Source organism: Poecilia reticulata, chromosome 1, assembly GCF_904066995.2.
Source record: "Poecilia reticulata chromosome 1, P_reticulata-male-v2, whole genome shotgun sequence".
Taxonomy (NCBI): Eukaryota; Metazoa; Chordata; class Actinopteri; order Cyprinodontiformes; family Poeciliidae; genus Poecilia; species Poecilia reticulata.
Window position 1 is genome coordinate 10,944,436 of NC_088830.1, and position 12,536 is coordinate 10,956,971.

A 12,536-nucleotide genomic window follows, 5' to 3' on the forward strand; every position below is an offset into this window, starting at 1 on the left:
AATTGCTCTGTTTTCCCTAATGTCTTTTTTTTTTTTTTTTTAAGTCACCAACTAGTGCACACAAAACAACCATTATAGGATAGCAGATGGAAGTATTGATCTGCAAAATAATCAATTAGATAAGCAGAGAGAAAAAGCAACTATACAAATGAACAAAGAAAAGTGTGAGGGGAAAAAAGTTAAAATGCGCACATTTTACAAAACAACATAACCAAGCGATGTCATGACACAAAATGCAAGTGGGTTATGCTTCTTTTTTTTTTTCTTCTTGGTGTTTATTTTCCAATTATTATTTCCTCTCCACATGCCTTTTTTTCTAATATTCCTTGTTTTAATTAATCTAGCGACACACATGTTTTGAGTAAAAGTGGGAAAGAAAAAAAGAAAAACAAGCCAGAAAAACAAGAATAAATAAAGGGTAACTAAAGAACATGCTTTGTGATCTTATTGGGTTGCTTCTCCCAATTCCCATCTTCTCCCCTCAGAATTGTGGAAAATATTTTACTGAAATAGTCAAATAGATTTGTTTTTAATCTATTGCAATTGCGTGAGAAGATCTATCCATTTTTTATGTACTGATCTTTCTCCTGCTTTTCCTGCTGTCTAACATCAACATGCTTATTATTTCTCCGGGTGTTGGTGCCGTTACAGGTGCTGGCTGCGCACCGATAACTACTTCATCTGGAGTTTCCTCGGACCTGTAGCCGTCGTCATTATGGTGGGTTCTGCTGCATTGTGTCGTGCAAATATTTTTCAGTTGTCTCGCGCTTCTTTATTTCTTGTTTCCAAAGCGTCAGACGTTATCTCTACCATCAGGGTTTTGTTTTAAACTGGACTGGTGGCACTTAGCAAAATGTTCATACTCAAATGGTTTTCAGCTTATAACTGAAGTGAAAGTGACTTAAATCAGACGTCGTGGTAACAGATGATCTCGGTTCCGGAGGCCAATAAGTTATAAAATAGCCATTTGTGGCTGCAGAATGAGAAACTGATGAGCGTTGCATTGTTTCATGATTTGTGGGATATACAAAAAGGAAGATCGTGAGATAATAAAATGTTTTGCTGCTCAAATGTCAAATGCATGTTGCAAAAACGTTGAAGTCTGAGTCAGGGCATGTGTGGAGTTTTAAGAACAGACAGTTAGCAGGAACTCTGTCAGCAGAAGTTTTAAAAAAAATGTTTTTAAATGTGTGACACTTCTTTTCTCCAGTTTATTTTTTGAAGATTGTTATGTGCAATATGCTGCCACTGTCAAGTACAAAGACTAGATTAAAAAGTGATTGAGACAGCCAAGGTCCAAACAAAAACTTTGAAAGGTTTCAGAAAACCTGAAAAATGGATGAGCACCACTTTGAAATATTACAATGAAATGTTGTTGTTGTAGAGGGAGAAAAAAAAAGTTTTACTTTATTTTTTTCAAATGTTCAGCTTCTCTTTCAGCGTCTCTCTGACTAATGTCATTATATAACACGTCTGTCTTTGATCGTTTGCCTCAGTTGAACCTGGTCGTCTTGGTGATGACCTTACACAAGATGCACAGCACCGCTGCACTCAAACCTGACTCCAGTCGCCACGACAACCTCCGGTCAGTCAGACCGCCTCGTGCTGTTTTTTGTGTTTGAATAAAGGTCACGGTGTCTGAATGAGTTTAAATCGTTTACAATGTTTGAAGAGTTCACGGCGTGTCGAGCTTCTACAGCGCCACCTTTTTTCTTTTTTTTTGATGTGTGAAGTCAGAACATTTCAAGGTTTTCAAGTTAAAATTGACAAAAAGTTTCTCTGAAGTTTTGAAATCAGCATCACCTGGATGTTGGATAGAGACGAAATATGAAAGAATGAACTTTCTGCACATAACCGGGAACACGTGTGTGTGCGTGCATGCGTGCGTGCGTGCGTGCGTGTGTGTGTGTGTGTGAGCTTCGCCCATCACCTTTGGTTGAGCTTGCTGTGTGTCTCGCTGTGGGGTTCCTGCTTTGCTTTTATAGAACTGTTCGGAGAAAAACTCAGGAACATTTTTGTTTAAGGTTTAGATTCGTTGGGAATTACACGCAGAACCGAACATCCACAGAGGAAATAAATAAAAAAATAAAAAATCAAAGAAAGTGTGGAAAAGTTTTCGGAACGGCAACAGATCTTATTACTGTGAATATTTCAGAGGTAGATTTATTCCAGAAGGTATTGAGTCAGACGTAAGATAGTCTTTGTAACGTTTTTTTTTGTTCAAGCTAAAGTTCTGCGGGAAAACAGAATTCAAGAGACGTTAAAAAGTTTCAAAACCCCGCTGTGAAGTTTAATGTCGACTTGTGCTGATAGACTAAAATGTATCTCTGTCTCTGTCACAAAATAAAATTATAAAAAAAAAACTGTTAATGTGGACAGGAACGCAGCTGAAACCTCAAACAAGAGGTATAATCAGTTTCAGGTTGCCATCTCCTCCATGTGTTTTGTGATTAAAACGTAACACAAAACAGGAAGGTGAAACGTTTCTGTGGGGCGTCTGAGATGGCGTCCACTGGTGATGTGGAAAAAGCAGAATAGACATGAAATTCAGAGATTTTCTTGTGCTGTTCTCTTTTAAAAATGAATTGCTTTAAAGGGCTAAATGAAAAATTTGTTTAAAAAAGCCTGCTGTCGTTTATTGAAGTTTTTGCGTTTTATCGCCTCACAGCCACAAAACGTAACGTATTTTCTGGAGACTCTGCGTGGCCGACCAACAGAAGCATCGTTTTTTGCACACAAAGCGTCATATATTTGCATTCATCCGCCCTGAATTGACACTTTGTAAAACCACTGTAGGTTTTTTTAGCAAAGGCTTTTACCAGATTTGAGATGTTTTTGCTATTTCATATTTGCAAATATTGGCTGAGTTTGGGCTCAAGCTCAGCCACATACCACCGGTAGGGTCCGTGTACATTTACAACTCTTCCAACAGATCAGATTTAGACGTGAATAATAATCTTTACTCCTGTTGTTGTTCTGCTCCACATTTAAGTTTTTTGCAGGCTCTCTCTATCTCCATCACCACTGTCTTTAATTTGTCAAAAAGCAAATGTTAAACAGTAAAATAAAAGAGCCTCCCTGTCTCTTGTGTGACCTTGCTGCCTGGCCTGCAGGGCCTGGGCGGTGGGCTCCCTGACTCTCCTCTTCCTGCTGAGCGTCACCTGGTCCTCAGGCTTGATGTTCCTGTCGGGTCCGTCTCTCCTGCTGGCTTACCTCTTCACCTCCCTCAACACGGCTCAGGCCCTCCTCATCACCATCCTCCACTGCACGCTCGCCAGAAAGGTCAGCATCCAGGAGTCGTTATGCAATTACACACGTCCGTTACTCTGCGACTAAACGCTCTGTTTTGCGTAAACGGCGGGGGGGGCGTTAGGGTCAGAAGGACTACGGCCGATGCCTGCGTCTCTCCCAGTGCTGCGCCACGTCCTCCTCCAGCTCTCCGGACTCGGTGAAAGGCGCTGCGCTTCGCTCCAACAGCCGCTACACCAGCAGCCAGAGCCGGAGAGCTACGGCGAACAGACAGGTGAAACGCGGCGATGCGTTTGTTTTTACCTGCCGCCGGCTCTGGTTGACCCCCAGCCACTGTTTAACCGCGAGCTAATTTTCCACTCTAGAGCCGCATCAGGAGGATGTGGAACGACACGGTTCGCAGGCAGACCGAGTCCTCCTTCATCGCCGCAGATGTTAACAATACTCCGACTCTTAACAGAGGTGAGGTTTGGGGGGAATTAGCTCTGCTTTCACCCTGCTGTGAAAAGAAAAAAAAAAGAAAAAAACAAACATTTTGTTTTCCTCTCTGTCCTTCAGCTGCTCTGGGAAACCATTTCCTGACAAACCAAATGCTGCAGACTCATGCTGGAGCTTCTCCTTACGACACGATGCTGGCGCAGGGATACAATCAGCCCTTCACTTCCACTGGTACGTCCCATTGAATCACATGTGATCTTCCTGTTTCTACTGGTATGTCTAAGAAAACAATATTCTTATAGAATATTTAGATTGTTGAGCATATGTTCAGAGTCACATTAAATTATTACTCAACTTCAGACTCGAAAGTTTCCTGAAAAAAAATAACACCTTTCAGTATTTTCAAAATATTAAAATAAACTAATATTATGTAGAAGTGTAAGGATTCGACAATGTAAGTTAAAGAAAATTTTTTTGACATTAAAATGTATCATTTTGTGAAATTAGGGATATATCAAACTTAAGGACATGCAAAGCTGCTAAATCTAAATAATAATGCTATGAAAAACTATTTGCACTTCTTTTTTTTTATTTTTCACATTCTTTTAGATTATATGTGTAAAAATCAGGCTGTAATTATAAATGGCCTGGCAGATAATTGCAAATTTCCGTTAGAGCTGACTGGATGTTGGACACGCAGCTGATATTACAAATCCTAAAACGCAAAGCCGGTTCACTGGCGTGTCAAGCACAGCCGCGCTCCAACGTCGACATTCATTAGCGAGCTCATGCTACCACCGGTCCCATCAGGCCACCGGTTCTAAAAACATGGCCAAAAAAAGAGGAAAAAAGGCAACAGACAGATCTGTTTGTCACCTGTGCTGATATAATGCAGCTGTAATCAAAGGACATAAAATATAACTTCAACAAATACCAAGGTTAGACAATAATATTCAATATAAAAGTTAGAGGTTAAAAGCTCAAAAACTCCAAGTAAACCTGAAAGAGTGGCTACAGATCATTTTATGTGTAATGTAACATAATTTGTAATAATGTACATTGATAAGTACAATTATTTGTGTGCTTGTTTTTGTTCATCGTGTTTACTGTCTTATTTATAAAGCTTTTAGTTTATTTCAGTGTGAGAAAGATGACTTTTATTTGGTCAATTTCTTTTTTTTTTTTTCCTTTAATTATTTTTTGTCGTTTATAAATGTTTTTCACGCTTTCCTTCTCTGTCTCCGTGTCGTTACGTGGACCAGTAGGAACCTTCAGAAACAAACAGAGTATGACCTCTTTCTTTTTGTGCTCCTTTAAGTCATTGAGCACCATTTTTTATTTTTTTTTTCAATTCATGGAATCTCAGTGCAACAGCCTCAGAAAGTAAATATGCACAAACCATGCAGTCTTCTTGCAAAATTATTCATGCTTCTTTTTCGTCTCAACATTTTGTCACGCTCAGTCTGTCCTGCAAAAATAGAAGATATGGCCGCCCAACTAAACAGCAAACGTGTAGAAGAAGTTTGTCCAAAATGGACCTTTTTGCTCTTTAAAGAAACATTGGGTCAGGAGAGCTGGTCAGGGTTCGTAGGAAGTTAGAGCGAAATACGGGGTAATACTGGAAGTAAAGTTTTGGGAAGCTGAAAAAGACACTCAACGTACAGCGATGGCCTTTAGTGGAATAGCTTAAAACAAAACATGTTCATGTGTGTGATTGTCCCGATCAAAGTCCAGACCTGAATCTGACTGAAAATCTATGACAAGATTTAAAAATCCAAATCATCTTGAGCTATTTAGCAAAATAAAGGAGCATAGATGGTAGAGTCACAGCCCAAAACATCAGCAACATGGGGCTCTGCAAAGTATTAATTCAGGACAGATGAGAACGTTTAAAAAAATTGTGACGGTTATTCACTTAGAATCTCAATAAAATCCATTGGAGGTTGTAATGTCACAATGTGGGAAAATGTTGAAGTGGTGGAAATACTTTTGCAAGGTGCTGTGAAGGCATAACTTACACCTCTCCATGTGGCAACATGAGCAGACATTTCATTAAGGAACAGCTTGTTTATCTCCTAAGTCCTCCTGGTAACCCTCCACCTTCAGCGATATATGAACTTCAATCTGTATCCATTCATTCATTCGTTCATTCATTATGTGTCTTTCCGTCTTTGTTTCAGTCTTCTCTGTCCTTTTTTTTTTTACTTTAATATCTTTATTCTCCTCACAGAGGGCGGCGTGTCGCAGAGCCAGGAATCCTGTGCGTTGGACAGTGTTTGTCTCAATGGAGGCTACACCCCTAACACCTTTACCCTTCACGGTCTGGGTACAACGCCCGGGTCCCGAGCGGGAGTAGTGGGCAGCGCTGACCTCCTGAGGGAGGGGGGCGTTGGGCTTGGAGGTGATGACATCTCGCCGGGGCTCCTCACGCCGCACAGCTCGACAGACCTCAACAGCGGAGCCGGATTGCGTCGTAACCTGTCCGACGCGGCGGCTCTGGAGAAGATGATCATCTCAGAGCTGGTGCAGAGCAACCTGCGGCCTTCCGTAGCCATGCCCGTTCCGCCCGAGCGCTACGGGAGCCTGGCGAGGCCGCATCACCACGAGAGGCCAGCTCTTACTCACACCGCTACATTGACCCGCCACCCGCAGCCCTCGCAAGAGGGCTGGTCTGCCACGGTGCAGCCGAGCTCCCGGCAGAGCGCCCAAGAGGGCTGGGCGCATGCAAGGCCGCCCACACAGGACACCGAGGCAAACACCGCCATACGGGGCCAAGAGCACGGCACCACGCCTCGCTTGCAAGACGGCTGGTCACACGGACGCATTTCTGGAGATTCCGACACCCAGGAGTTACTCAAAGACGGAGACCGCTCACAGCTGCAAGGTACTCTGGGCAGGCGTGGACACCAGGAAAGGCAGCCGGCTCGACCACCGGATGTCCAAGCTCGGCCTTACTCCACCCTAAGCCGCACCCCAGGTACCTTGTCCCGCCACCGCAGCACGGTGGAGTCTACTGGAGGGACAGAACGAGACAGGGAGAGGGACAGAGAGCGAGACAGGGATCGCTACCGAGACAGACCTCTTCCTCCTCCTCCTCCCCCACCGCCACAGGAGCCAGAGTCGCTGTACAAGGCTCTGGAAGAGCCACTGCTTATGAAGCAAAGAGAAGCGGTTGTAGAGGCATGGAGAGGTAGCCAGGACAGGGAAAAGGAGGAGACATTTCTGCTGAAAAGAGACGGAATATCTGACGACTGGAGAGGAGGGACCGAGAGGGGACGGGACGAGTCTTTCACCTCTCATAAGCGAGACGGCGCGATGGATGAGTGGAGGGCCGGCATCGAGAGAGGCAGGGAGGAATCTCAAATGCTTGAGAAGAGAGACGGACGACTCGAGCTGTGGCGAGCAGGGGAGACGGAGCAGGGAGAGACTTTTATCACTCAGAAGAAAGACTTTGGGATGGACGGTTGGAGAAGTGAAGTAGAAAGAGAGTCGGACGAATCCTTTTTCCTGAAGGACAGAGATGGGTGGAGGGCAGGGATCGAACGAGAGAGCGAGAAACAGAAGGACAGAGCACTGGATGTTTGGAGAGGCGGGATAGATTTGGACAGGGAGGAGTCTTTCTCATTTGAAAACAAAGATGAAGGCCTAGACGGGAGGATCAGAGGGAAAGACAGAGGTTCTCTGCGGTATCATGGTGAGCGTCAGGATTCAGACAGCTTCACCCTACCTTTAACGCCCGATCTCGACTTGGACCCAGACTCCTCGCCCATCTACACACGGGATTCAAACCCTTCCCCTCTGTACCCCGGAGACCGCCGCTCGCCGCCGCTGAACATCTTCTCCCGAAACTCTCCGCCGACAAACATCTTCGTGCCACGAGAAGGCAACTCGCCGCCGAGTAAACTCTACTCCCGCCATTCTCCGCAGGTGTACAGCCGCAGCGGTTCCCCTCCCCGCTTTTACACCCGCACCTCTCCGCCGACTCACATGTACCCAGATAGCAGCCCTGAGGGCCCAGAAGAAGTCAGCCCTACCAGCGGGCATCAGCCCCAGCGGCCCACTCTGGAGCTGCCCTACAGCCTGGGGCGCCCGCCGTTAGGCCCGCGGCCCAATCACTTGCAGACCTTCTACCAGCCCCCGCCGCTAGCTTCAAACGGAGAGACAGGGTACGCGGCAGAGCCCACTTCTGAGGGAGACGACGGACAGATGCAGCGAGTGACGAGCCTGTGACTAGGGCGGTGGTGATTGGGGCATAGATACCAGGGAGGAGGAGGAAGAGGAGAAGGAAGGTGGCAATTTCAGCAAAGTGAAGAACAAAGAGATGGAAACCAAGATTATGCTTTAGAAAATTAACAATGTTGGACTTCTTTAACAATTCTGGCATTTTACATGATGGCTCCTCCCTGCTTCTACGCCCCGATCACCACGAGACTCTCCCCCTTTTCCTGTGTTTTGTTACTTTTGTACGACTGTGATCCATTTATAGCTGCTTCTCCTCCTGCTGCTCCCCTCTTCTGTCTTACCCGAAACTCCCTTGTGTCTTCCCATATCATTGGTGCTTTCCTTAATCCGTCCTCGTCGCCTAGGTTTTGCTTCATCGGCTGGGTGTTGCCCCTCCCCGTAGCAAACAGTGTGTCAAAGAAGCACTTGTGTGTTGCCAAAAAAAAAAAAAAAAGAAATCCTTTCAAAGAACTCGTGCATGACTTTATAGTGGCTTTGCAAGGCTACATACTGTAGGAGGACGCGCTGACATGTACATGCGAGTGAGTGCGCATAGCTTGATGAGCATGTGTGTCTGTAAGGATGGGTATATGTGCGTATGACAGAGAAAGTATGTGTATATAATACATTATTGTATATTTAATGTATCACATTGAAGCATTTTATCAATACCGTCTGGAGGAGCTGTCCGTCTCTCTCCTCCTGATTTCGACTCGACCCGTTTCACATCAAGACCAAAAAACTTTTGTTCCCTCCCCCCCGCCCCCAAGCTGCCACGAACTGCCCCGTGGAGGAACTCGCTGACCGCAGAGCCGGAGATTGTGTAAAACCTCAGAGATTTTCTGCAAACCCCTCCTGAGATCCTTGTACATATCGACCTCAAGTGTTCTGATTGTCTTGTATTGCTATTGAAGTTCAAGTAAACATGTGAAATAAATGTTCCTGTTTTTCTGTTTGTGTGCACAAAGAGAGATGGAGGCATTCAGAGAAATGATCGACATTTTTGTTATTAATTAATCGGGGATAATAAAAAAAATGATGATGCCGATGTTCTGTTCAGAAACCCTGGATAGCACATGACGAATTAGAAAATATAGTTATGTACATTCTAGAGTGGATAAATAAATGCTACTTTATACAGCTACTGTGGAATCTGGGTCGATTTGCCCCCTTTGCCAATTCATATCTTGATTTCATCTGTGCATGTTGCCAGTTTCTACCTGTAAACCGAACAAGTATTATCCATCCGTTTACCCGTTTCATATCACTTTTTCTTGGTAGTTAAAGGGAGTGAGGTTCTGTTATGAGGCTGATATCTTACCTGCAGTCTGTAATTTAGCTTAAATCCAGTTGGACCATGAGGCTAATGCCAACACCATGTCCAAAAATGATCCAAGGCCAAAATGGACTCCAGCTCCTGTTTCAGAAACGGTACAGAAGTTTACGTATAAGCTGTTGTTGTATTTGCATTGAGGGTTTATTTACAAACAAGTCAAAAGAGTATATACCTGGGAAATGGAGGTAGGGAATGACAATTTGGGATTTCTACGTGAAACAGATTTTAGGAGTGCATTCACACCAGTCCTGTTTAGTCTGTTTTCATCAAACTCTAGTTTGTTTGTTTGGAGAGGTGTGAATGTTCGATCTGATCCGCCTACAAACTTAGGTTTCGTTTTGATAAACGTGAACTCTGGGGCAGTTTGAATGCACATGCGGAGACCGCTCCAAAGGCGGGAGGCAGACTGTGCATTCTGGGTAAACACAACATAAACAAATGCCTAACTCTAGCGCTAGCGTAAGGAAAGGTTCGTGGTCTCCTACCAAAGACAGAAGAGAAATACTACAGCTGCTAAAACTTCATTTTTGTTTACATTTTGAGACGAAGGAAGTTGTGCTTGTCGTCTTGTTCAGAGACTTTCATGTTGTTTCCTTCAGTAGTTCTTGGCGCAGCGCAGCCACAGGCGAGGTGAACAACATTTTCAAAGTTTTTGGTTTGTTTGACACTAGTGTTGAAGCCACCTGCACCAGCTGAAAATGTAACAAATGTTGCAATTTTAGTCCCCAGTCCAACCCAGTCTACCAGGTTATCAGGTGTGAAAACACCTCTGGTCAGAGTTACTATCTGATAGAACAACATCTCTGTATTTTTGTTTATCACTCCTCTTTATCAGTCAAGAAACAACTTATTTCACTCAGAAATATTTCAGACAGGCGGATTATCAGTAGTGTACCACTTCTTCTGTGCTGATTGTTACACATTTTCCTGTGTAACAATCAGCCATTTCTCTGAATATATCTACTGAATGCCTACATGATTTATAAAGCGATGTTTGCATAAATCGCTCTCATGTTCTTAATGTGTTCTGAGATGATAGACGTCTTTGGTCTTGGCCTTTGTCTGACAAGCTGTTAGCTTAATCTTATCAGATAATCTGGATTTATACTAAACGATAGCAATCTGACACAGGTAAGACATTAACCCTTTAGAGCATTTTTTTTAAACAAAACCTCACTTTAAAATTTCACTTTGAAGAAGTATTTTGATCAATAAGAGATGAATAATGATTAAACTGGACAAATTTGACCTATTTAATTTATTGTATATAATTTTATTTTAAAGAAAAAAGATTTTATATTATCCTTTATATGACACCCTAATTTCATTCATTGTGTGTCTGGTTCTCATTCGGACCAGTCGACCCATGAGATAAGACATTATGACTCCTTATCAAATCAAAAATAACTATGACTGTAAGATATTAATGACCAAACTGAGGGCAAAGGTCACCAAGGCAGATATGAAGTGATGGTCGGTACGAAGCATTCAATGGCACGCTGCTCTTTTACGAACCCAAAATATCAGATTAACTGAAGCGTAAAATCAGAATAGTATGAAATGGTGAAGGGGTCTCATGGCTGACACGCTCTCTACTGTGTGGCACTTCAGACAACGACCCTGACATATTGCAACATCTCTGTACAAAACAGGTGAAACGGCTGCAAAACAGTGCAAAAGTCTTAGGTCATCCTGTATTTCCACACTTTGGCTCTAATGAAAAGTCCCTTCTTCAGGCTTTCTGCAAGTCTTTTAAACATTTTCTTTGGAGTTCACTTATTTCCTGTGCGGTGCTAGAATCTGACCACAGCAGCTTGTTGTAAAATGTTTGCTTTGGAAAAATTAGGAAAATGCAGATAAATAGTTTCTATGTTTAGAAAAAAGAAGATGCATTGATTGATTACTTGATGCCAAGATCTCAGTTTGTCTGTGTTAAACTGTTTAACTTATTTTTTTATTTTATTTTAGAAAATAAAGGAATGGGAACATCTGAGTTCCTGCAACTCTAGTAGCAAAGTGAAAAGGCTTCTTTACTGTTCTTTACTACATACTGAGTAGATACAACACCAGTTTTGCCCTTGAGTTATGAAAGCTTTTTGGGACCAAAGAGGTCAAACAAAAATCCATTTAAATGTTGACAGGTATTGGGGCTGTTACTCTGTGAAAAAGAAAATCTTTAAAAGACCTGAAGAAATAGAAAGAAATATTGACTAAAGCCACTTTTAAAAAAAAGGAAAACTTAAGAATTGAGGGATAACTTAATGACTTTTGCACCAAACTGTCGAGAAACCAAGAGATAAAAAAGAAAATTGTTGCTGAAAACATCCAACGAATGACTGATGGGAATCTTTTTAATGAAGATAAAATGATCAATTTGAAATGATTATAGAGCAACAGTGCAGAATGTATTCAGTCACAAATCACTGAAACTGGAACTTTTATCAAAAGGATAACTTGACAAATTCGATCATTGTACATGATCATTATATTTCTGAGAAAATATGGAAAACCGACATTTTCACAGGCATTATAAGTATAATGGACTGGTACATATGACAATGTAGCCATATTTTGAAGTAAAAGGCGGTGAAATCAGAGATGGAGGTGATGAGGTTCATTTTAGGCAGAAGAGAAGAACTAGATGAATTGATGAGTTCGGATAGTTCAGCTGACAAGAAAGATTAAATACAAAACTTAATTTAAAAATGACTGTGTATGATTTTAATGACAGGAATAAAGATTGTATTACTTCTCTTGATCAAATAAAGATTTTTTTTTACAATTAATTTACTTTTATGGTGTGGTTTCACTTGAATCTTTTGCAAAGTGTTGTATTATTGAGGAGGGTATGGTCAATAGACTCATTTTAAGTTTATATGCATACATATATTTAGAATATTTAGGCCTAAGTATAAACATTAATGTTTATTATCAGCCTGTAGAAAATTGTACAAAATCATTTGCTTCACATTAACTGAAAATGCAAACACTTTTTTTGTGAATGTTCTAGTAGAATGAGCTTCAGATATTTGGAGTGCTATTCATTTTGGTAAAGTTTAATTTCACACAAAAAAATTATTATTTCCAGTGGCAGATTGTTTCACTTATCCATCCATTTTCTTTACACCCTTGTCCCTTAGTGGGTCAGGAGGGTTGCTGGTGAGAGGCGAGGGTCACCCTGGACAGGTTTTCACCATGTCAGTAGTGACATTATCTGCCAATGGAAGTACTTTTTCATCAATATTGAGGAATTATTTATTTAAAATAATCTCCTATATCTTGTAGAAAAATT

The 12,536-nt window shown here is 42.2% G+C and overlaps 1 protein-coding gene across 7 annotated transcripts in view; it reads left to right on the forward strand.

The window, feature by feature from the left end:
- Window positions 1-12,030, forward strand: part of adgrl1b (adhesion G protein-coupled receptor L1b) — a 53,995-nt gene extending 41,965 nt beyond the window's left edge. For 3 of the 7 annotated variants that reach the window (XM_008406052.3, XM_017304544.2, XM_017304539.2), the window contains 8 exons: window positions 652-718; window positions 1,497-1,585; window positions 3,114-3,282; window positions 3,374-3,523; window positions 3,615-3,711; window positions 3,808-3,918; window positions 4,950-4,973; window positions 5,918-12,030. In XM_008406052.3, the coding sequence (XP_008404274.2) occupies window positions 652-718; window positions 1,497-1,585; window positions 3,114-3,282; window positions 3,374-3,523; window positions 3,615-3,711; window positions 3,808-3,918; window positions 4,950-4,973; window positions 5,918-7,917 (2,707 nt within the window). In that variant the 3' untranslated portion in view covers window positions 7,918-12,030. The remainder of the gene's footprint in view (window positions 1-651; window positions 719-1,496; window positions 1,586-3,113; window positions 3,283-3,373; window positions 3,524-3,614; window positions 3,712-3,807; window positions 3,919-4,949; window positions 4,974-5,917) is intronic. The other 4 variants (XM_008406129.3, XM_081605320.1, XM_008406203.3 and 1 more) reach the window with 2 other exon arrangements.
- The last annotated feature ends 506 nt before the right edge of the window (window positions 12,031-12,536 follow it).